The sequence below is a fragment of the Theobroma cacao genome, chromosome 10 (assembly GCF_053813885.1).
Source record: "Theobroma cacao isolate CCN51 chromosome 10, ASM5381388v1, whole genome shotgun sequence".
In the NCBI taxonomy this organism is placed as follows: Eukaryota; Viridiplantae; Streptophyta; class Magnoliopsida; order Malvales; family Malvaceae; genus Theobroma; species Theobroma cacao.
The window spans coordinates 170,963-195,045 of NC_142648.1; the positions used below are offsets into that span (position 1 = coordinate 170,963).

Genomic DNA, 24,083 nt, shown 5'->3' on the forward strand with positions numbered 1-24,083 from the left:
TATCCCAAGGAAAACTCCAACTTCCAAAGAGACAAAAGTGGTACGCTTAAGCTTAGGATTTACGAGAAAATGGGAAAGCAAAATGAAATAGTGCAGGCAGTACGCATAGCGTAGAATCATGCCAGCTAGCTACTTAACAAGGAGACAAGAAAGAAATGAAAAAGGGGTTAGTTAAACAACGTCTCTGACTGCGAGGCATGACGCAGGCAGACATCACAAGTCTTGTGGACTTGTACAACTTATTTACAACAGATAAAATGCATAGAAAAGTACACCAGAGGCAGAAATGCCTTTTACTTGTTGCTCCCTTTCCTTCCCTGACAATGCCTGCCTGCCAGGGGAGTTCAACCATCATGATCATGCTCATACCATCTTGCTAAAAACATCAGGTATTCCCTATTTTGATGCACATCATCATCTTGGGTTTTTTCCTCCCCTCAGATCCTGTACAATTCTTTTTCTTCTTCTACAGCTTTCGATTCTGATTGATTTCTATGTCAAAATCTTGTCTTTATGCTTCATATCACCTTCTTGTGAGCAGTTTCCATCTGGGTTTTCTTTTCATTGCCAAGACAGCATGCTTTATTGGTATGTTAAAAACCGACTTCTTTTAGAAGAGATTAGGGATTTTCCTCTGCTTTTCAATCTCAAGCTGTTTCCTACTTAATATTCTTGATTGTGACACTTGATGCGCTGGACAATCGATTGATTCTCTTCTTGGAAGCCTTGTGCTTCTTTGCATATATTCTCGAATTGTCATATCGATTGTGGTGTGGGAATCCTGCTTTTTCGTCCCGATTAATTAATATTGTTATCAATAAATTAGTGTGATGATTAATTAGTTAGCTTCAATTCATAAAAAGATTGCCGCTTTGTAGCAGTGGTGGTGCTTATTTATGAAAAGTTAGAGCCTTGTCCTGCAGATGTGCGTTTGCTTCTGAATTGTGATGCTTAGCTGTAAATAGCTTTTGTTAGAAGCGCCAGTGAAGAAAGGAAACATGGATGATGGGGAGGTAGAGCTTTCAGATCATGTTCTACTATCCAACCCTGATTCATCTAGCAATTTGCTGGATTCAACATCTGTAGATTTAATAATTGACGAATTCTTCAAGAATACCAGAACATGTACTCACACTCACACTTGCAACCCACCTGGCCCTGATACCGCACATACACATACTTGCTACCACACACATACCCAAGTTATTACATCTGAAGAGGATGATCACCAGAACAATAAGAACAGCTCTAGTTTGAAACCAAGGAGGCCTTCGGGGAATAGAGAAGCAGTCCGGAAGTATAGAGAGAAAAAGAAGGCACATACTGCTTATTTGGAAGAGGAAGTTAAGAAATTGCGCTTACTGAACCAGCAACTAGTCAGAAAATTGCAAGGACAGACAATACTTGAAGCAGAGGTTCTGAGGCTCAGAAGCCTTTTGGTAGACCTTAGAGCAAAGATTGATGGTGAGTTGGGTCTTTTCCCCTTCCAAAAGCAGTGTAACAATGCCACTATTTTGAAGGAAGGTGATTGTGGGGTGCAATCTACTGATGAGTCAATCGGTCTACAATGTCAGACCGATTTGCCATGCTTCCATCCACATGCAGGATCGTCATCACAGGCTAGCATTGGTGGAAGCGAGAAAATGAATATATCCTGGGAAGGAAACTGTCAGCCTGCAATTGTAAATTGTCAAGCTAACATAAATCAGATGGAAGTGTTGAAGGACACCACGTGAACGCAGTCGAAACCTTGGTATCATGTGCACCCCAAGATGAATAACTGCAAAGGAAGAGCTTATTTGTAAGTCTCCATATATTTGATCTTCATCCATAAAAAGTCTGTCCAGGTCTTTTCCAGTATGCTCATTATGCAAGCATAACATTACATGCTTTGGTATATAGAATAACAATGCGAGGAGTGTTTGTTAGGTTGATTACCACTGTAAATGCATATGTATCACATACCTAAATACCACAACTTTAGCCTGACGGAACCATGTAACTGAGAGTCAAGAACATAACATCTTGTTTTGATCTCTTAACAGCTTATATAAATCTAGTACTAGTATGTAAATATTTAAACTGCTGCTTCTTTTGAAATCACATGGAATAGCATAGTAGTGCAGTTAAAATTTGTCTTCCCTGCTTGCTGGATAATTGTTGTTGATAGGTCATATTGTTATCTTACTTCATTCTTGCAAGCTGTCAACTGATTATAAAAGGACAGGTCGTGCAAGATTCAAGTTTCCATACCAGTTCTTTTGACTCACAAATGAAATTGATAATTTTCTTTTATGACAAGGGTAGTTGAAGTAGGTAAAAGCATGGCAGCATCTCTGTCTCTATGGATAATTAGACTACATATATGTTGTAGGAGGCCTAATGTGTGCTTATCAGGAAACACAAGTTAATTGGGCCCAACTTTCTTCGTTTTTCGAAGAGGAGATGCAGCTGGATCAGATAGTGCCTTTGTATTTGGACCCAATTCCGTTCAGGCTAGGGCCGACTGTGGTCTGCATCATACCATCGTATGAAACCAGGCCTTTTAATAGAAATCACATACGCAACAAGAGGACGAAAGCCTCTCTCGCTTTCAAGTTTCATCCAGGATGTCTGACCCGAAAAGAAGTTTAGACCAAAAATTGGACTTAATTTAAGTTATTATTGGCGAAATATGGACCCAAATCAAAGAGTTGTAAACAATCATTTTCTTTCTAAGAAGTCTTGCCTCTTAGTACTCCTTGTGAATCGATACTCCTGCATAAGATAAGTAACATATCAGAGGGGATTTATAAAGGAAAAAAGACGACAAAAATAGCAGAAGCAGGTCAGCAGACAGGTTGAACAGTGCAGAGTCACATCCAGGAAAGGAAAGCTGAGCCAACCTCTCTGTCTGACTTCATTGAATGGGCAATGTGGCCAACGAAGGAGTGAGGGCGTGAGGGACCCCATGCATCCAAATCATTCATGCTCACACTGCTTCCCCCCATTGCCTTTAAAAATAAAACAAAGTAGAAATAAATATGTGTTCGGGGCTTTCATTTCATTTCAAGACAAATCAGGCAGCACAGGAGGCCACATGGGTTAGCTTGTCCTCCTCCTTACCTCTGTGTCTCCTTGCCCTATTTTTATTTCCAAGTTTCCTCCCTTGTTCTTTTAATATCTTCATTCTCGGCTTGTCTTTTCTTTTGTATTGTACTATTATCTTTTTTAATCATATCATAATATTTCATGATTCAGAGACAAGATTCCTCAAGCCCTCCAACCAATGTTGTTAGTCGTATATTGTAGTTTAATGCTTCCTCCCCTTCCACATCCCATATTCATAGTAATTAGTAGTAATGAACTCTCATCGCAACGCCTAGAACAAACCCATTTTTGGGTAAGAAAAACTAGTATGATGAACCCATCAACTTTAATAATTGAAAGATTCTAAATTTGCATGCTATTTCTTAAAAATAAATGAATAGATAAATCAAAAAAAATGAAAACGACATAGCAATATACTATATAACATGGTCATTTACGCTTCAACCTAATGGAACGTCCACGTAGCCACCTCATTACTTCTTCAAAACAAAAGGTGTTCTCCCACATTCCTTGGTATACATCTTCCTAATCTTTATTATAAAATGAGATGAAGGTATCTTTTCTTTTCCTTTTTTCATTGGTTGTTTTACTCTACTTGAAGATGATCATGAGGATAATATTCATTTTCAAAAGAATCATGATGATCATATTACAATTCATGAATGATTGCATGCAAGGACAAGTATACTGTGGTTTCTGTCAATATGAAATAAGGAAAGAAAGGGGCTTGGTTTTTTTGTTTTTTGTTTTTAGCAAAATGAAAATATGAATCAGAGTGGGAACATGGAAGTAACTGGAGGGGGTGTGGTGTGGGTCATCATAGTTATATTTATTTTTTCTGCTTTTGATGGAACAAAATGGTCCAAATTTATTTCCTATCCAATCATTGACCAAAGAAAGGGAAAGAAAAGTTTACACAAGCAAGTGGTGAGTGGAGGTGGCCGCTGGAGCTGGCGCTGGGCCAGAATGTATTTATTTTGGGAAAACAAAGCAGCTGCATCCTTTTCTTCAAGTTCTTTATTTTATACATAAAGGAGCTAACATGGTGAAAGGAAACGACTTTGCATAAAATGGAAAACAAAAATATTTGCAGAATATATATGTGTATATATATATATATATATATATATGAAGCCCAACCATTGGCTTACCACATTAATTACACTCTAACATCTTGAATTGCTTTCCTGTTTACTGTGATTATTGCACTCAAGTGAATCGACAAGTTAAATAAAACGGCCCATCGTTTTTGTTTCAGTGCATGCCTTTCCTGGTGTCCATGTTCACCTATGTATAAATAGCAGGTTTTAATATAAAAAATTGGTAAGAATCTCAAAGTCATGAGGAATCATTTTCGAGAAGAAAGACAGTTTCAGTGCTAATGAATGGTTTATGCAATTCTCAACAAGTGAAGAACAAGTCAAGTAAAAAGGGGTAAGCAACTCGGATTTTTGGTAATGAGGTTCTCACGTTGCATAAAAGGAAGAAAAAAAGAAGGCCTTTACGCATGAGTGAAATGATCTTTTTCTACTTGGAACCAAAAAGGAAGAAAGAAAAGAAAATGATCATCTCTTTCTCACATGACATGTGAAGTGAGGACAACAGCCGAAAGGTATTGGAAACCATGCATGACACCACACGTGCAGAGGAGCGTGCAAAGACAACACTGTTTAACTTGAGACCATAGCAATGAGCAAAGGTTAGAGAAAAAGAAAAGCTTTGTACAAAGGCAGGGAAACAATCAAACAGACAGTAGTGAGCCTGAAAATTAAAAGCCTGATTGCATTTGATATCGTGATTAAGGGGCAGACAAGGCATCTTTGTTCGACACAAAGCTCCTCTCTCCATTTATAGACTTCTTGCAAATCCAAGCAAATGCCTACTCCGCCCATCTTTTCACAAAGTTGTTTTCCTAGGGAACACAAATTCATGTCTCTATTTCAAATTTCATTTGTTGTAGGGACTGCCCACCTCTTGTTACCTTCTGATTATTTGCTTTAGTTGGATTCACCTCCTCCTCTCTCTCTCTCTGGTTGGTAGGTTGGCATTAGTGTAACTTTAGGGGCTATGTCTCTTTTCTCTCTTTCCATAATTGAGCAAATTGTGTGGCTAGCTTAAGCTTCGTATCTTAATCATAAAATGCTGTACAAAGCAGCTGTCTATCCTTTTGCTACCTAGGGTAAGTAATCTATATGATTACAATTTAATTACCCCCCTCTTAGAAAAGTGTGCTGGATAAATCATTAGCATCGCTAATGATTTCAGTTAAATTATATGTCAATCGTCACTCAAGTTAATGTTATTACGTGATACTTTTCCTTTAAAGGACTCGAAAATGAAAATTATGGGTCATATTGCTTCTATTATTGAAATTTCTTTGTCATGTTATAACCAATCACTAAATTTCACCAAGACAGGCCACCAACTTGGTAAGATGTTTGCCTCAACAGTACTCTAGCTCAAATAATCAAAGTCCTGATCTCACAAGGCATTTCCTGAGCATATTGTTCGTAGGGGGTTTAGCAAAATTTGCTTTCGTTTGGAATTTGATTAAATTTATTACATTGCAGTTTGGTAGTGATGTGGGTCGTGATACACCTATTTTCCTAGTCAAAGGGAGCCAAAGGTTGTTGAGAATCAATAACCTTCCAAATTTGTATGATTTTGTTTGGTTTCATGGTCAGTCCTCCATATCTCGAAGAAACGTACGTGAGTCTGAGTTGAATTTGAGTAGGGGGATTTATAGAGTGGAAATGATATTTCCTTTAAGGGAAGGGTTTCAACATGATATTGTCATTATAAATGATCGATGATACTAGTATTTCTGCTGATTTCCACCTGATTTAGGCCACAATCATGATTATTCATGGTTCCGGACCCCAGTTCGGGAAAGGAACAGCATCTAATCTTATCTATCTACATGAGTTGCAAATGATTTTTCACTTCACTACCTCAGTGTAAGAGGAAAGGGAAAGGATGGTGAGATCAGACACATCCACATATATATATATATATGTTTCTTTTACACAGCAACAAACAGTAGCCTCAAAATATTCCATGACTGCCAATTCTTCAAAGGTGCTTTGATTGCTTCCACCATGAATAGTCCCCTTTGCCCATACACTTTTGTAAATCTGTAATGATAGAGAGAGGGGAACAACTTGATAATTGATATGTTATCCGACCACCCCATTCACCCTAATACTACTTTATGGACAAAACCAACTTTCTACTCATATATATACACACACGCGCAGGTCTAAGCATGTGATTAACACTGGCAAAGCATCTTTCTACTTTAGTTAATGTATTTCTGTTTTGTGGAATATGGAACCATGGTCTTTGAAAGGAGTGATGTAAGGACAAAAGTTTATACATATGCGGAAAAAGGAGGAGTACTAAGTTTTGAAAATTTTCAGCAGATGAGATTATTAACAAGGTGAAGTTTCAAAGTTGAAACAATTACGTTGACAATAAAGAGGAGAGATTGGATGATATGAATAATGAGTGTAAATGATTAGCATCCACATTGGTAAATATAGCTATATCAATTCATAAAAAAGGAGAATCATAATGGTGCCCACACCCACACCCCCATGTGGGAGCACTGTAGTTTCCCTCTTAACCCTGGTCATGAATCATGAATGCCATGATGCTTTTTCAAGTTTCAGTATTTTTCCCAGTTTTTATTTTCTTGTTCTTGCTCAATGCTCGGTTGTTCATCATCTATCATCTATCATTCTATGGGGATTGGGGACCGGGGGAAGGGAGGTGGCAAGTAGCATAAACCCCCAAGAAGCAATAATCTCTCTCTCTCTCTCTCTCTCTCTGTACACATCATATCATACAGTAATAAACATTAAAAAGGTTAAGAAAAGTGAGTGAATAATTGAGATATGTGCTGTGAATTATAATGAGGAGTGAGATGGGGTTGGGGTCCTGGAAGAGATTCAGTCATCATTTATTTGTTTGTGGTCTTGTGGGGCGTCTCATCTCATAAACGACAATTGATGAGAAAGGAGGGAGGAAGCCCTTACCTCATAAAAATACTACTACTGCTACTACAAAGGAGCCTTTGCCTCCCCCTTTTGTTATTTTCTGCCACCAAAAACAGCAAAACTCTTTTGCCTCCCTTTCTTACTCTTTACATGTTTGGACATTATTATCTGCTACCATAATCATCAATCCTTAAGACACTAATAACAATTATTTTTGAAGGGAGTCAGCGAGAAGAAGAAACCCTTCGGAGGGGAAAAAGGAGAGGGTGGTATGTGTTGCAGGAACATTCATAACAAAAGCCTCAAAACCAAGTTTTCTTTCTTTGTAGTATCATATTAGCCAACAGCACAGAGTCAACCAATTCCAATGCCGATTGCTAGTAAATTGGTGTGTTAAATTTTTCTTCCTAATACATATATAAATTATTAAGATTTTGCCTTTTGCTTTTATACCGAAAAAGCAGAAAGAATTTTGGCAAAGGTGGTGAGAGAGGGTAGGACTTTTCCTTTTGTGGAGAGCAATCGAAATCGATTATCGATTGGAGAGTGGCCGAGGCATTTGACTCCCACCCACATGAACATGATGCTCCCGATGTGGGCAAAGGGGCAGCGCTTGCCACGCACCCCCCAATCATCATCCTCCCAAATGGGTCCCGCCAATCTGCATCATCTTTGCCATTGGTGCGTATCTTACTCTTCCAAAAGGAGAGTAGTGGAGTAGATCAGAATCTTCAATTCTTCATGTTGTATGTGTGCATTATTTTTAGTGTACTGTGTAATCGAGGGTATGAATATGATTGACGGGGTATTCTACAAAACTTTTTTTTTTTTTAAATATCAGTTAACAAGTATTGCAGGCATTCATTTGGTTAATTATTACTGTCATCAAGTTGAGATTGAGAAACAATGGCAGAGAAGGGAAGATAAAGGGTAAAAGATGAGTGTGGGAGTTTAATCTGATGACAGAGTTAAAGACTAATAAAAGTAGTGTTAAGTGAGTGAGGCATTGAGGCAAGCGAACGTGCAGTATTTGAAGCACAGATCTGGATCCACTCGACTCACCCCAACTCCCCACACTCTCTCACTGCCACTTACCCTTCTTTTCTTTTCTTTGTTTTTACTTATAACTTCAAAGGAGAGAGAGAGAGAGAGAGAGAGAGAGAAATTTCCGAGAGAGAGAGAGGCAAGACTTGAGAGCTCCAAAGCCCTTAGCTTTGACTGCTCAACATAGCTCCAGAACCCAAAACCGGCAGCAGCAGTGAAGCAATTGATGGTTACCTCTGCTACTGCTGCTGCTGATGCTCACAGGCTTGAAAGAAAGGCGGTGGTTTGGCTTTTGTAGTAAGTTTGAAAGCTGAAAGCGCAAATTAAGAGACAGAAACAGTAGACTTGAGCCCTTTCCTTTCCTTGCCCTTTGGCTAGTCTTCTCGTCAGAAGAGAAAGATAAAGACCAAAGCCCCTAAAAATCACAATCTTTCCTCTCTTATATGGGTAAGCCCGTACTCCCCTGCCTGAAAACTGTTTTTTCAAATTTAATTACTAGAAACGTTGAGAAGGGAAAGGGGCTAGGAAGCTCTCTCTTCTCAGTTCTCTCCATAAAGGAAAAGGAAGGAGAAAAAAGAGTAGGGTTGTTGCTCTTTCTTCTTTAGCCACTGCAACTTTTGCTCATGTTTGCTTAATAAAGAAATTCAACCACCATATTTTCTTCCTTTTAAATCTCCACACGGGAATACTCCTTTCGACGCTCTCTTTTCCCTTCTTTTCTATAAATTTATCTTCTTTACGTTTCTTTCATGGTTGTTTTATTTTCTGGCAGGAATAAGAGAAAGAGGGAAGGATAGAGAGACACTGCACTGCTGCTAACTGGTCACAAGTTGGTAGGTGGAGTTTGTGGTTGAGAAAGAAGTTTTACTTGTAAAGACCTTACTCGAAACACTAATTTACTCACTCTCTCAAAAATCAAAATCAAAGAAGGAAAGTAAAACTATACAGCAACTAAACATTGTTTGGAGAGTGTTGGGGGTTGGTGTACTTCCATTATGGATGGTTATGAAGCAACCAGAATTGTGTTCTCAAGAATCCAAAACTTAGAACCGGAAAATGCTTCCAAAATCATGGGTCTGCTGCTCATTCAAGATCATGGCGAGAAGGAGATGATTCGTTTAGCCTTTGGACCTGAAGCTTTAGTTCACTCAGTGGTTCTCAAGGCAAAAAAGGAGCTTGGTCTTCCCACTAACTCTCCTACTACACCCTCAACTCCATCATCTCCTTCTCCTTTTCTTGCAAACAACCCAAATCCTGTTACTGTTTCAAGACAAAGCTCATCTGCTTCCAGGTTTCTAGGGAACGGTGCTGGAGTCAATCTTCCACCTTCTCTCGCGATCCCTACCAACCCTTCTACATCTTCTGGTAGTTCATCTTGGAGTGCTTTATCTGATCTTCCTAATCATGACGAGTTGATCAGTCCGAGCAGTGGGTTAAATCCTTCTTCTTTACCCTTCTATGGAAATGGAGGAGCTACTGATATGATTGATGAGTTTCAACTTCAAGACCAACTATCTTTTCTCAATGAGGGCTCACCAAATCTTAACCCCAAAAACCATGATTTGTTCTACTCACAAGCAGCTGACTTATCCTCAAGTTCAGCTGCTGCTGCTTGTGGCAGCACTGACGCCATGGGTTTCCCCTCGTATTGGGGAAGCTCTTTTCACAGGAAGAGTAGCTCTGTGAGCGATATTTTGGGAGCTGATGACCCGGCTTCAGGGTTTGGGTGGAGACCCTGCTTGTATTTTGCTAGAGGGTACTGTAAAAATGGGAATAATTGCAGATTTATCCATGGTGCGCTTGGGGAGTCTGGTTCAATGGTTGCTGGAGCAGATGGTGCTGCCATGGTTGGGTCACCTAACAAGGTTGAGATGATGGACCAGTGCCATGAGTTACTTAGATCTAAATCCGCTCAGCAGCAAAGGTTGGCTGCTGTTTCTCAGCTCATGGGTTCTGCTTCTTTTCCTTACTCCCCAAAGTGCATGAATTTGTTTCTTCAACAGCAACAAAATGATACTCAGAGGTACATAGTGATTAATTCCCCCTTGTGCTATCTAGTATGCGGGTAAAGATTTGAGTCCTGACTTATTCTTTTGGTGTGAAGTATTTTTAAAATTTTCTTTTTGATTGAAACTATAGGGCTGCAGCGGCTTTGATGATGGGTGATGATATGAATAAATTTAACCGTTCCAGGCTTGAAAGGAACGGTTTTTCCATAAACGGTGAAGCAGGAATGATAAATCCAGCGTCAAGACAGATCTACTTGACTTTCCCAGCTGATAGCACTTTCAGAGAGGAGGATGTGTCAACTTATTTCAGGTTTTTGTTGTTGAATACTGTACTTTTAGGTTCTATGTTGATGCCGTTTGCGGAAATTCACCTTTGTTGCTAAAATTATTGTGTTTCTTCTTGAAGTATTTATGGACCGGTTCAGGATGTGAGGATACCATACCAACAAAAGAGAATGTTTGGATTTGTTACATTTGTTTATCCTGAGACTGTGAAGATCATTCTGGCTAAAGGCAATCCTCATTTTGTTTGCGACGCTCGGGTTCTGGTGAAGCCTTACAAGGAGAAAGGAAAAGTCCCAGACAAGTACAGGCACTCTCTCTCGCACTTAATAATCTTACTTTCGGAGGACTTGCCTATGTGAAACTATATCTTTTAATGCTATTCGTTATTTTGCAGGAAGCAGCAGCAGCCACAAGTGGAAAGAGGAGAGTTCTCTCCTTGTGGTACTCCAACTGGCCTTGATTCCAGAGACCCATTTGACCATCAGCTTGGTAAGCAGAAGCCAAGGAACCAACAATGTCGTTCATTTATTTTCCTTGTGAGGTATGTATGCCTAATAATGTCTCTGTGTGCGATTAGGAGCAAGGATGATTTACAATTCCCAGGACATGTTATGGAGGAGAAAATTGGAGGAGCAAGCTGATCTGCAGCAAGCCCTTGAGCTTCAAAATAGAAGGTTGATGGGTCTGCAACTCCTTGATGTCAAGAAGCATCACCATCACAGGGCTCTTTCTTGTGGAAGTCCCATTCCTTCACCTACTCACTCACCAAACCTGTTTAGCCAGTCCCTTGTGCTTCCTCAATTTCACAATGGTCAAGAGGCTCCACAAGGTACACCTTTCCATTCAAATATCAGAATCAATCCTCCAGTGATACTTTGCCTAGTGCATATGAATCAGCACTTGATACTGTTAAAAGGAAATGACTTGCAATCTTCCCATTGCAGAGAATTGTTCAAGCCCTGCGCCCGCTATATCTGTCACTGCTCCCGAGAAACAAGCAGCCAGTACTGCTAATGCTGCTGGTAAAGAATCAGCCAGTACTGAAGAGAATGGTAGTGGCAAGGAGAGCCCTCATTGTGAAGATGGTGATCTGCAAGAAAGGTATACAAAGTAATGGAACTTTGTACAGTCATATTAAAATCAGGAGTAAACCCAGAGAAAGGCAAATATGTTGTTTTTGCTAAGATTTGCGTGCAATTTCTATTTAGTTCATTTCAATGATCTTTATGGTTTGATTTCCGATGCGGGGATGATCAAATAGCCTATCTATTGTAAATTTATACATCTTTTGTAACTAAATGCAGTTTGGAGCACAACCTTCCTGATAGTCCTTTTGCATCTCCTACAAAAGCCTCTGGAGAGTACTTGTCAGCTTTCTCCGATGCTGATGTGGATAAGGATGCTTCAGTCTCGGCTTCTTCTGTTAACAATAATTGGGTTTCTTCAGCCTTACTTCCTGCAAATAATGCCTTAGACATGGCATCCTTCAACTCCTACAACTGCCAACTGCCCAGGTATATTATTGTCACTAAGAAAGCCCCTCTTGTCGATTCAATAATACTATCATTACGGTTATAAGCGTATTCTCTGTAATCGATTTGTAACTTGACTTGTGCCTCTCAATTCAGGTTCTCGTCTGGACATGGGACCATTGGTATGTATGCGGGCACTGGCGGCCCGACTTGCCCTGTTGGAATTTAGCTTCTTATGCTTAAGGTAAATGAATGGCTTAGGATTCTTTTCCGTAATGCATTATTTCTGTTTTGCTTTTATTTGCTTTTTTATGCTTTTAAAATCATGTTTTTGGTTTTTCTAACGAGGATAACTTCTCTTTACAGGAAGCTTGAAAGTATAACCAAACAAAAAAAAATCACATCAGAGATATGTAGAGAACCGCCACTACAATCAGAACCACCTCAACCATCGTCATCATCCTCATCAAATACTATACTACTTACAACCATACAAAATGCATACGTGAAAGGCAGTGAAGGAAGTGGGTCAGCCATTCCTTTCTTTTGTTGTAATATTGTTATCTATTGTTTCAGTAGTTGAAGTTTGGACCACAGGTAAAAAGCACACAAGAAAAAAAAAGGATCACACAGTCGATGTGTAGTTGTAATTCCCCTTGAGCTGTAATTTCTTTCCCCTTCCTCCTTTTTTCCAGCACTGATGGTTTCCCTGGAAGACACAAGGAAAAGCCCATATTTAGTTCTTTAGTTTGTTAGTCTATGTTTGTTAGGGTATAATCAAAAATCTGTTCTGTACAGCATCAAGCAGAAGAAGGGAACGATGGTAAAATTCAAATTGTAATGAATAGCCCTGTAGGCTAAAAGATGGGGATCTGCCTGGAGGGATAGGAGGGAAAGGGTCACAGACATTAGTCGAATCTCAGTTCAAAGTGTACCTGTGTATTTGGTCTTATTTTGTAGCCAGTTGCCACAGTGTCAACCCCATAAGATTATGAGACAGATAGAAAGAGAAAAATTTTACCAGTAAAAGCATCAGAATTCAGAAAGAAGGCAAAAAAAAAAAAAGTTATAAATCTGATTGGCTTTCTTTGCCTTACTCTCTGTATTTTCAAGCTTTATTATTGTTTACCACCAGGACAGGAAATTTGTCACTTCGTTAGACTGCAATAGGGAAGCATTATTCAAGGGGGTGGGGTCATGCAATGGCTTTTATTAGAGTTAAGATCTGGCCACTCATTGAGGTGAAACGGGAAGGGCCACAAAGACACAACATCACATGGGTGGCTGACACGAGGAGTGGGTCCTACTCTTGTTTTACTAGTATGTGTATTTATCAAAGTGCCAGGTTGTAAGTGGGTCCTCCCCACCAGCACCCACCCATGTGAGTGATTGAAGCTGCCTTTTTTTTCTCTGCCCTTGCTGCATAGCATAGCATAGCTCCGTCCCTTGCTTTCACTTTCTCTCTCTCTTAAGGCTTCTTGTTGGCAGGGAAGGTCACTCCCTTAGATCTTAAAGTAAGAGTAAGATGTGATGCCACACGTATGACAAAAGTGCACGGTTGCACTGCACTACGTCCGGGAATCTTTTGGGTTCTGTGTGGCTTTCTTTCTGCGACTGTCTGTAACACTGTCAAAGTGTTACTAAAAGATTTTTCTTTATATTTCTCTTTCGGGGTGTTTTGTCTACTTTTCACTGTGGCCTTGAAGTCTGTAATCAATAGCTAGGAAAGAAAGTTTGTACCAGTTAAAAAAAAAAAGAAAAGGAAAAGATAAGATAAAGATAAAACAGGCTGGCAAGTGGCTAGTGGCAAAGGGGATAACCGGATAAGTACAAGCCGTCATGTTCTTTAACATGACACGTAGAGAGGGTTAGAGGGTTAGTCCTTGCTGGGCAGGTTCCTTTCCTTTCCTGAAAGGCGGATACTTGTTTGGTATCTAGGAAAGTTGTTCTTAGTGGTTTATGTTGTAATCATTTTCATAAACCAAAGAGATCATCAAAAGTCCAAGTCCAACTCGCGGTGCCCAAGACTTGTTAATCATACCGGTTGCCCACTAATATATTTTTATTCCTTATTAGAGTTACAATTGCTTACGTTTCTTGACAATGATCAATGATTAGAGGGGATTGATGATTACCATCTTTTCTAAAACATGAACAGGTTTTGTGGCGGCTTGGTTCCAGGAATTCTACTCTAGAAACAAAAAGCAAGACACGATATTCATGTGCGAATTTTGCTTACTTCTGTCAGCTCAAATCACTGACTTGAAACTTCAAACCTTGGATAGTTTTGATGAGAAGGAAACAAGAGGAGGGGATGCCAAAATGACGATTAACTTTTGTTAAGCAGAAATGGTTGAAGCAGAACTTGGATGTGGCGGATTTACGTATTAATTAAAGCCCAAAAGCTTTGAATAGATATAAAACCAAGTTCCAGCCCAATTCTCTGAAGAAGCCCAGCCCCAATCTTCACCTTTATCAAAGAATATTTGATCCAGTCAAGTTTGATGAGGCTAGCTAGCACGCCAGTTGGGCTGCTATCCTTTTGTTTTATATTGTTCTTGTGATCCATGGAAACGCGGGCTGCTCCTAATTCAACTCCTTTTTCTCTTTATTCGCCGGAGTAGATTCTGACCATGATAATTGAAAATGCAAACAACTGTTCCATAATTTAATTATAGAACGAGATAAGTCTACCTTTTACACAATCGAAATTATAAAAAGAGATGTTGAAGTTTAGGACATGTCTCTTATTATGTAGTTGGAACTTGGTAAGTTTCATCACATATAAAAAGAAAGGGTTTCAATCTGACACATGTTGAGCAACAACGTATGAGCAGCACGTTAAACATAGATAAACTCTCTCAGTTCCTTGTTCCCGCCAATCACGGTAGGGTTTGAACCTTTCTTCAAAACAATTCATTAATCCATGGAAACGTAGCCCTCCTTCATCTCCTGCGCTGCGCATGCAAATTAAGTTTCTCAGATTTGAGATAGAAATCTAACGCTGTCCATCATATTCATCAGTTACAGATATGGAGGATTACTTGAGAAAGAACTTCGCTGTCGAACACAAAAGGCCATCGGAAGAAGCTCTGAGGAGATGGAGACGTGCAGTTTCTGTGGTCAAGAACCCTCGCCGCAGGTTTCGCATGGTTGCTGATCTTGCTAAACGTGCTGAAGCTGACCGCAAGCGCATAAACCTCCAGGTTCTTTTTCATTTTCTCTTTTCCCCGTTTATATCTTCATCACTTGATGATTCATACTATTTCTTTTTGAATGATATTTTACCTACTACCATTTTAATTTCAAACAAAAGCAATATATATATATATATATATATATATATATACATATATAATTGGCTTAATTAATTTGTTGTTTTTGTAGTAATAATTGTATATTGCTTTTGTTTCTTGATTGTTAATCCTCCACGATCAAATGGATGAGCTAGTTAGCTTTGGTTGGCAATTTTCGTGTTGAATTGAGGCATGCCTCTCGCATTGCCGGATCGTAAGGGGGTTCGTATGAAACCATCCTAGCTAGCTGCCCTTTTTCAAGTTGCAGGTCAAAGAGGACTTGTGTTTTTCTCGCATAAATTAAAAGTCCCAACCCTTTTCGCAAACGTCGTTGAACAAACAATTTGAACGTAAGATCGCCGGCGTACAATAGGATTTTGATCATTTGAATATGAGCTAACTAGCTGCGTATGTAGGTCTCTTAATCATATATAGTTTCTTGACCTTTTTAATTAGACTAGTCAATGCCTTCAAGTACAAGCAACAAATGTTACTGTTTGTTTGCACCCTACCATGATGTCCCTGACTGAGACGCATGTGGTTCACTCTATCGTCTCAATTGGTTCATATTGATTTGCACGAAACAAACAAAGCGCAGGCTGGCAGGCTAGAAAGGTAGTCGTCGTCGTCTACCTCGACTTAATACAAACTAATTTATTGCGTAATATATGAAGCAAACAGTACAGTTCTACAATTTATCCCTGATGAGGCGGTCATTTGGCATGTTTTCCGAGGTCGGCCTCCTCGTTGGAAATGTCGAAACCGCGTACAAATCATATCAACTACGTACGCAGAAAATAAAACAAAGTCCGTTCATTGACGGCTGCTTGAACTTTAGTTCTTGCTTTGAGCTGGCATCTGATTCGGTAGTTGGCAGTTGGAGAACAATGGGAACTTTCCTAGGCATCGGAATCAGTGTCTTCTGTTATCTGTTTCAAACCAAAAGAAGTTTCTTCCATACAATTTTACTCTACGGGTCAAAAAGGTTGGAGCCCTTTTCAGCCACATTTTCTCCCAATAGATGCAACTAGCTAATCTTTTTCAATTTACAAACTGTTTGTCGTAAAAAAGGCATTGTCTGAGTCATGTCTGATTATTCTCAAGAGCCAGCACTAATGGACCTGAGTGAGGGGGTGGGTTTGCATGGTCCAAATGTAAACAAAACTTAAACAATTACTGCTAAAATGACCTTTTGGAGTATTTTAGAAGTTGTTCATTTGACTCCTTTTGGTACATGGTGAAAGCGTTGAAAGAAAAGAAAGTTGAAAGGGTAAAGATGATATTCCATTTGTGTGTTGTATGTTTGTAGTATTGAGAATCATTGACTTATATTCTATACTGTTTAGTGAAGGCGTGAGCTAATCAAATTGACTGTTTTTTATTTGTTAGGTTTATTCCTCCCAAAATGAGCTAAAATTCCACAGAATTTAAAGTTTAAGTTAGCAATAACAAGTCAGGCTTCTTTTCTATCAGAAGAAGAAGTGGTGCATATGTACCTGGATAAAGCAAGGGAGTTATTATTACTTTCTTGACAAGAATCCTCACCACATTACAAATTTCCTTTAGAATCTCTTCAGCTATATATCCTTAGTAGCAAACAAGGGAACATCACTCCCAAATATCCATTACCAGATGGGACAATCCACTCAGCCGAAGTTAGTTAGATACACTCTTGTCTTTTCTGGTTTGTCGAATGGTAGATGCAATCATAGTCTTCTTTTTTTTAATGTCCTGTAACAATCAATGTTGGTCAAAATGTTAAGTACCATGCTTTATAAAAATTTAATATAATCATTGTCTTTACTCCAACAATGGTTGACTCATATTGATTTTGTTTGGTACTGTGGAAAAATTACCAACTGAAACAGATACTAAACTAAAAAAGCAAACTGTTTGTTAAATGATGAAATCATCATATTGCTCAGCCAAAATGACTCAAGGGAATAGATGATTCTTTAACTGCTCATTGAAGTCTTAACTTGATCAGTTGTGAAACTCTAAGCGCCAAGCTTTAGCCTAATTGTAAGTAATTTGGTTTCAAATTACTGTTCTGAATTTTGAGGTACAAAGATATCTGTTTATAAGGTGGATTGTTGGATACAACAGGGCCAATGGTGATGACTATAGAGTCAAATCCCTGTCAGTGTGTGTTGAGTATGTTCTGGTGGAGGCAGCAAGCAAACATTTTCACTGTTCTCTCTGGTTTAACAGTGCACTTCGTCATTTTTGCTTCATGCAGCTGTATATTTTCCCTTTTTTATGAAAGGTCTTGTGTGGTTATTCCCCTTTTTTATGAGAAAAGTGTACTTTGAGTCAACTAACGCTCATCATCGCATGCATTGCATCTTGCTTAATATTAGAGCTAGATTAATGTCTTAAATGACATAATCTGTGTGGGATGTTAGAAATCTAGTTAAAATCATGATGGTTTACGGCTATGGCAGCTTTTTTGTATGTTTCTTGGCTTGGATAGCATGCGATCTGCAGGTCCTTTTTTTTTTTTTTGAAACTTCATGATATATCGAAACCAGAGAGAAGTAAAAAGCCTCACCTCTGGAAATAAAAAGGAAAATTCATGGCTATCACTCTCTGATCATGAGAATAACAGCCCAAAATCTCCTTCAAAAGTTCACCTAAATAACTATACAAAAGACCAGGGAACGCAATCTGCAGTTCCTATTGAAGCTGTGTTCGTGGTTAAAATGTTATAATCTGATTCTTAATACAGGATAATCTGCCTGGTAGACTTTGACCTTGTGATCAGTGATCGTGTCCCCAAGTTTACCAGCATAAAATTAATCTCGCCAGCATTAAAATTTGAAGGCCTGTGCTATTCCCTAAATAGTACTAGTCCATATATTCTGGACGCTTCTGCCTTTCCCCAAATAGTGTACATTTGGTTTTCCAAGATATTTCTGCACTTATTATACTTTCATCATGTTTTGCCAGGAAAAGTTAAGAGTAGCTCTTTACGTGCAAAAAGCGGCATTGCATTTCATTGATGGTATGATCTCAACTAGATGATGATCTCCTCATCAATCTAAATTATTCTTTTCCCCTTTCAATCATCTAACTCTATATCTGGCGATTAGAACAGCTGGCAAGCGAGTCCAGTACAAGCTTCCGGAAGATGTCAGGCAAGCTGGTTTTGGCATTGGAGCTGATGAGCTAGCATTCGTTGTTCACTCCCATGACATAAAGAGCTTCGAAGATCATGGAGGAGTTGAAGGCTTAGCAAAAAAAGTCTCTGTATCTCTGACCGACGGTGTTGTTCCAACTAATATTCCACTCAGGCAAAAAATATATGGCTACAACCAATTTGCTGAGAAACCTGCTAGATCCTTTTGGATGTTTGTATGGGAAGCCCTGCATGACTTGACTTTGATTATTCTCATGGTATGTGCTGCTGTTTCTATTGGTGTTGGAATTGCTACTGAAGGGTGGCCTGCAGGTATGTATGATGGGATAGGAATTGTACTCTGCATTTTCCTGGTGGTATTGGTCACGGCCATAAGTGATTACAAGCAGTCCTTGCAATTCAATGACTTGGATAAAGAGAAGAAAAACATAGTTGTTCAGGTCACCAGAGATGGATGCAGGCAGAAGATTTCTATCTATGATTTGGTGGTTGGGGATATTGTTCATCTTTCAATTGGAGATCAAGTTCCAGCAGATGGTGTTCTTATATCTGGTTTCAGCTTATCAATTGATGAATCAAGCTTGTCAGGTGAGAGTGAGCCTGTTAATGTTACTCAACAGAGGCCTTTTCTTCTCGCCGGGGCAAAAGTCCAAGATGGCTCCGCCAAAATGTTGGTGACTACAGTTGGTATGAGGACTGAATGGGGAAGAATAATGGTTACTCTAAGTGAAGGTGGAGAAGATGAAACACCTCTACAGGTGAAGCTCAATGGAGTTGCCACCGTTATTGGAAAGATTGGTTTGGGTTTTGCTGTCTTGACATTTTTGGTTCTGACCATAAGGTTTGTTGTGACAAAGGCACTCCATGGTGAGATCACAGACTGGTCTGTGAGCGACGCTCTGATACTCATGAATTTCTTTGCCACTGCAGTTACTATAATTGTAGTTGCAGTTCCGGAAGGGTTACCACTGGCAGTAACACTAAGTCTTGCATTTGCGATGAAAAAGTTAATGAGTAATAAAGCTCTTGTTAGACATCTCTCTGCATGTGAGACAATGGGATCAGCTACTACCATTTGCACTGATAAGACGGGGACTCTGACTACTAATCATATGGCTGTCAATAAAATTTGGACTTGTGGACGAACAATAAAAATTGAAGGCAACCAAAGTGAGGAAGTTTTGCAGTCCTCAATCACTGGAGAAGTATTCAACATACTTTTGCAGTCCATATTTCAAAATACTGGCGCAGAAGTAGTCAAAGGAAAAGATGGAAAGAATAACATATTAGGTTCTCCAACAGAGACAGCAATATTAGAGTTTGGTTTGCTTTTGGGGGGTGCCTTCAAAATCCATAGGAAGGAATCTGAAATTCTGAAAGTTGAGCCCTTCAATTCAGAGAAGAAAAAGATGTCCGTCCTTGTCTCCCTATCTAATGGTGGTGGGCACAGAGCATTTTGCAAAGGTGCATCAGAAATAATTTTAAAATCTTGCAATAAGATAATCAATGCTGATGGGAAGGCTGAGCCTCTATCCGGAGAACAGAAGAAGTGCATCACTGATGTGATTAATGGCTTCGCCTGTGAAGCCCTAAGAACTCTATGCTTGGCTTTCAAGGATGTAAAGGACACTTCTAAAGTAGATAGCGTTCCTGAAGATAGCTATACACTGATAGCTGTGGTTGGAATTAAGGATCCTGTGCGTCCAGGGGTCAAGGAAGCAGTGAAAACTTGTTTAGCTGCTGGGATTACTGTGCGGATGGTCACCGGAGACAACATTAATACCGCTAAAGCTATAGCAAGAGAATGTGGAATTTTGACAGATGATGGTTTGGCAATTGAAGGGCCCGATTTTCGTGACATGAGTCCACAGCAGATGGAGGAGACACTACCAAAACTGCAGGTCCTGCTATTGCTTTAAGAATTTGGGTTTTTTTTTGTTATGAAAACCTTTTCTCCTCTCAACCAAGATGTGTCTCAGTTGCAACATCTACTTTCTTTTTTCTGCTTACCAGAAAATTGTTCTGTTTTTCTAAGAACAATTGGTGCTTCAAACGCAGTTTTTACTAAAAAAGATCGGAAAATTATTTCTTAGTCATGCATTTCAGAAATATGTCTGGAGCTGAAAACAGAACCAAAGTAGCCTGTGTAAAGTCCTCATAATATGCTTGAAACATATGCAGGTTATGGCCCGATCATCGCCCTTGGATAAGCACAAGCTAGTAACCTACTTGAGGAAGGAGTTTAAAGAAGTCGTGGCAGTGACTGGCGATGGGACAAACGATGCACCTGCTTTGCATGAGGCTGACATTGGACTTGCTATGGGAATAGCCGGAACAGAGGTTTGTTGTCATTCTCAGCTTAGTATTTGCGACAATTAAGCGTTTCCAAGTCCGCTTAGCAAGTTTCTCTTATATTTTTACCTAAGCATCTTTCTTCATTACCACCTTCAGGTTGCAAAAGAAAATGCCGATGTTATCATAATGGATGATAACTTCACGACTATTCAGAATGTTGCCAGATGGGGGCGTGCAGTTTATATCAATATCCAAAAGTTTGTACAGTTCCAGCTTACAGTTAACATTGTCGCTCTCATGCTCAATTTCATTTCTGCATGCGTCTCAGGTACTTTCATCTACAAATGCTAACCTTTTAAAAACATCTGTAGCAAATATGTTTCTTGGTTTCAGCTTAAGCCTGTCTTTAGATAATGCAGATGACTAATGTTCTTTGAGAAGCAATATTTCAGGTTCTGCTCCTCTCACGGCTGTTCAGCTGCTGTGGGTGAACATGATCATGGACACTCTCGGTGCGTTGGCATTGGCTACAGAACCTCCTCATGAGGGCCTGATGAAAAGACCTCCTATTGGAAGGGATGTAGCTTTCATCACCAGGATCATGTGGAGGAATATCATCGGCCAGAGCATTTATCAATTGATTGTACTTGCAATTCTCAAGTTTGATGGGAAACGGCTTTTGCAGCTTTCTGGTTCAGATGCTACTGCTACTTTGAACACAGTCATCTTCAATACCTTCGTATTTTGCCAGGTGCTGCGCCTTGATCTTTACTTACCCTTTTCTTCACTTTTTATAATGTAGTTTCAAAAAGTCCTCTGGTTATCTTCCCAAAAGAAGACAAGACCTTTGCTTTTTGATGGCTGGAGAAGGCATATGTTAGTTGTTCAACTCTGATTTTTATCACTTTGTTTTTATTGTTTCAGGTGTTCAATGAAATCAATAGCAGGGATATGGAGAAGGTAAATGTTATCCGAGGCATCTTTGATAGTTGGCTATTCATTATGGTGGTGGTCTCTACAGTGGCTTCCCAAAGCATAATAGTCGAATTGTTGGGTACTTTTGCAAACACTGTGCCACTGAGCTGGGACTTATGGCTGGTCAGCATCTTACTTGGAGCAGGAAGCCTAATCGTTGCTGTTATCCTCAAATGCATTCCCGTTGAGAAAGGCAAGGAAGCTGCCACAACCACGAACCATGACGGCTACGAACCACTCCCGAATGGTCCAGATATGGCATGAATGATCCAGGTCGTTAGAACTGCCAATACAGGTTCTGACTCGAGGAAATCAATTCAAAACGATGGTCGTAACATATAGGCAAAACAAAATTCTTTCATTGTAGAGAAATTCTTATGATTCTTTATTCTTTTGCAAATTTTAAACCGACTTGACAGCCTTTTTTTGCAGCAAGTCAACAACAATCTCTTCGTAACCTTAATCTTGAAATCTTACCCTAATAAATCCCAATACAAAATGCTAGAATGCAAGTTAAATTCTGTAGCAAACTTGTTTGACGGTAAACACAATAAGTTACAGTAGCTGTCATCAAAACGATGCATTGATAAGAAATCATACACGCACCTGAAATCAAGTGGGAGAGGCAATGCACTCAAACTGTCATTTCCATAAGTTGTCAATTTGTCCTAAAAACTCTTATCATAAAAGCTAAAGTTAATTTGAATAATTAGCCACTTTCATCAATGAATTCTGCAAGAGGAATACATGAACCCACTGCGTCTGCATGCCTTCAGCCAAACTAGAGTATCCAAGCATGTGCAAAATTATTCTTTACATTTCTAGAGAATCAAAATCCTCAAGTTGTTGATCTGTTTTGGGCTTGTACAAAGCAACAATTTCAAGAGGAAATGAACTACGACTGATTTTCAGGTCCTCTAGGCTGTGCAACAGCCTGTCTGCTGACAAATAGCTTGCTGATATCTTCTGTGACCACATTACTCCTGCCAAAAATTGAACCATGAATCAGTAACAACAAACTTTCTCCAGTACAAAAGAATGATATTCAACATAGCACATCAAACGTAGACAGCACATGGATGATTCAGCAAGAAAGTTCAGATATTAAACTACTCCACATGGGGTGCAAGGAACTTTAGGTCATATAAATGGTGAATAGTATGTCAGAGTTCTCCAGCATAAGAAAAACCTCTTTCACTTGGAAAAGCACAAATGATTTGCTTCTTGAGACATAAGAGCAAAGCTGTAAAATTTTCAAATTCTTGTGATGAAGACCTTCATAGAAACATAATCAAGATTTGGCTAGTAAGAATTCATCACTATTTTTTCAGTGATGCTGTAAGCCTGTGAATAAAGACCTTTCCGCAAGCAAAGTAAAATAATTTAACTTCTAGGGACCTAAGATTAAAGTTGTGTCACTTGAGTTGTTCAAAGTGAAAAAAAGATGCACTTGATTCATGGCTTAAATCTTCAGCAATGGCAAAGTACTAATTCTGAACAATTAGCTGCTCTATTGAGCAGAAAATTATATGTTCGAGGGTAGCTAAATCATCAAACGCTACCCAAAGTTGTACTAAAATCAAGTAGATGATGCGTTTGCACACAATTTCAACTGAGTCTTTTAAACAAGAAGCTTAAGGCCCCAGCAAAAATAGCAGCTTTGAAATGTTAGAAAGGAAATAAGTAAAAGGGTAGTATTGCGACCTTCCTTTGAGCTGAGGAGGAACAAGGAGGCCACCTTCCGTATCAGGAACGCTCTTGGAATGAGGTAAGGTAGCTCTAGGAAGTTTAGCCCTTGGTGCCGCTGCTGCACCACCACCGGAACCCAACCCCATCATCCCCTTCGAGTCTCTCTTACGCGACGCACTTTCCGCCATCGCCGCCGCTACCACAGATGCATGGTCGTTGCCGCTCACCAATGAAACCGTCGGAGAGTTCAAGAGCATCGAAGCATCTGGAAGACTCTCAAAAGTTTCGGGCTTTTGATCCGCCGACGACCCTGATGCCCTGCAAATTCCATTGCAAATTAAATCAACCACCTTCAAAAGTTGTGAAAAATTTGAAAAAAAAAATTGAAATTTTGAAAGACCAATCAATGAATGTTATGCTCACTGAGTTTTAGGGGGGGAAGGGGCTCGCGGGAGTGGAGGTGGCGGTGGCTCATGGCGTTGTTGTGGTGGTTCACGTTCGGAGTCTGAAACGTCGTCGTCTGAAGAGGATGCGTAGTCTACCAGAGACATCTCGCTCTTTTCTTGCTAAATTATCCACCGCTGGCGCAGGGAAACGACTGCCCCCAAAGCACAGCGCTTTCGACGATTAAAAGCTTAATACAAAAGAAATTTCCCACCATACGATGTCGTTCTAAGTCCATTTGGCTTTGGCAGTGACTCTTTGGTGTACTTCTATTAACAGAAGACATGCTAAGCATTTTTTATCAATGATGAATTTGATCTTAAATCCATTTTCACTTTGTTCTTCTC

At 39.5% G+C, this 24,083-nt stretch overlaps 3 protein-coding genes, 2 long non-coding RNA genes and 1 pseudogene across 8 annotated transcripts; 3 read left to right on the forward strand and 3 right to left on the reverse strand.

The window, feature by feature from the left end:
• Window positions 1–42: 42 nt before the first annotated feature.
• LOC18585722 (basic leucine zipper 23-like) lies at window positions 43–2,082 on the forward strand (annotated as a pseudogene). Its single transcript, XR_016028895.1, has 2 exons — window positions 43–389; window positions 976–2,082. The product of XR_016028895.1 is annotated as a basic leucine zipper 23-like (transcript).
• A 582-nt stretch (window positions 2,083–2,664) lies between these two features.
• On the reverse strand, window positions 2,665–5,012 carry LOC148760202 (uncharacterized). Its single transcript, XR_016028896.1, has 3 exons — window positions 4,242–5,012; window positions 2,886–2,993; window positions 2,665–2,757 (listed from the first exon to the last, which is right to left on the reverse strand). It is a non-coding gene; the product is annotated as an uncharacterized LOC148760202 (long non-coding RNA).
• Window positions 5,013–7,980: 2,968 nt separating this feature from the next.
• On the forward strand, window positions 7,981–12,548 carry LOC18585724 (Zinc finger (CCCH-type) family protein / RNA recognition motif (RRM)-containing protein). 2 transcript variants are annotated; one of them, XM_018129092.2, is made up of 10 exons: window positions 7,981–8,579; window positions 8,905–10,155; window positions 10,272–10,451; window positions 10,548–10,733; window positions 10,821–10,915; window positions 11,004–11,255; window positions 11,371–11,527; window positions 11,731–11,940; window positions 12,055–12,142; window positions 12,265–12,548. In XM_018129092.2, the coding sequence occupies exons 2-9, from the start codon at window positions 9,128–9,130 to the stop codon at window positions 12,125–12,127; spliced, it is 2,181 nt and encodes a 726-aa protein (XP_017984581.2). In that variant the 5' UTR covers window positions 7,981–8,579; window positions 8,905–9,127; the 3' UTR covers window positions 12,128–12,142; window positions 12,265–12,548. The 2 variants fall into 2 exon arrangements, with proteins under 2 accessions (XP_017984581.2, XP_017984582.2); XM_018129093.2 differs by having other exon boundaries at window positions 10,548–10,727.
• Window positions 12,549–13,452: 904 nt separating this feature from the next.
• On the forward strand, window positions 13,453–22,102 carry LOC18585725 (calcium-transporting ATPase 4, plasma membrane-type-like). Of its 2 annotated transcripts, none has more exons than XM_018129091.2 (8): window positions 13,453–14,785; window positions 14,923–15,104; window positions 18,144–18,198; window positions 18,292–20,234; window positions 20,515–20,673; window positions 20,785–20,956; window positions 21,081–21,379; window positions 21,553–22,102. In XM_018129091.2, the coding sequence occupies exons 1-8, from the start codon at window positions 14,728–14,730 to the stop codon at window positions 21,865–21,867; spliced, it is 3,183 nt and encodes a 1,060-aa protein (XP_017984580.2). In that variant the 5' UTR covers window positions 13,453–14,727; the 3' UTR covers window positions 21,868–22,102. The 2 variants fall into 2 exon arrangements, with proteins under 2 accessions (XP_017984580.2, XP_088666851.1); XM_088810725.1 differs by having other exon boundaries at window positions 14,929–15,104.
• On the reverse strand, window positions 14,625–15,046 carry LOC148760203 (uncharacterized). Its single transcript, XR_016028894.1, has 2 exons — window positions 14,943–15,046; window positions 14,625–14,855 (listed from the first exon to the last, which is right to left on the reverse strand). It is a non-coding gene; the product is annotated as an uncharacterized LOC148760203 (long non-coding RNA).
• Window positions 22,103–22,299: 197 nt separating the features above from the next.
• LOC18585726 (uncharacterized) lies at window positions 22,300–23,920 on the reverse strand. Its single transcript, XM_007008690.3, has 3 exons — window positions 23,716–23,920; window positions 23,308–23,610; window positions 22,300–22,586 (listed from the first exon to the last, which is right to left on the reverse strand). Exons 1-3 carry the CDS (start codon window positions 23,841–23,843, stop codon window positions 22,499–22,501), a joined length of 519 nt encoding a protein of 172 aa, XP_007008752.2. The 5' UTR covers window positions 23,844–23,920; the 3' UTR covers window positions 22,300–22,498.
• Between the last annotated feature and the right edge of the window lie 163 nt (window positions 23,921–24,083).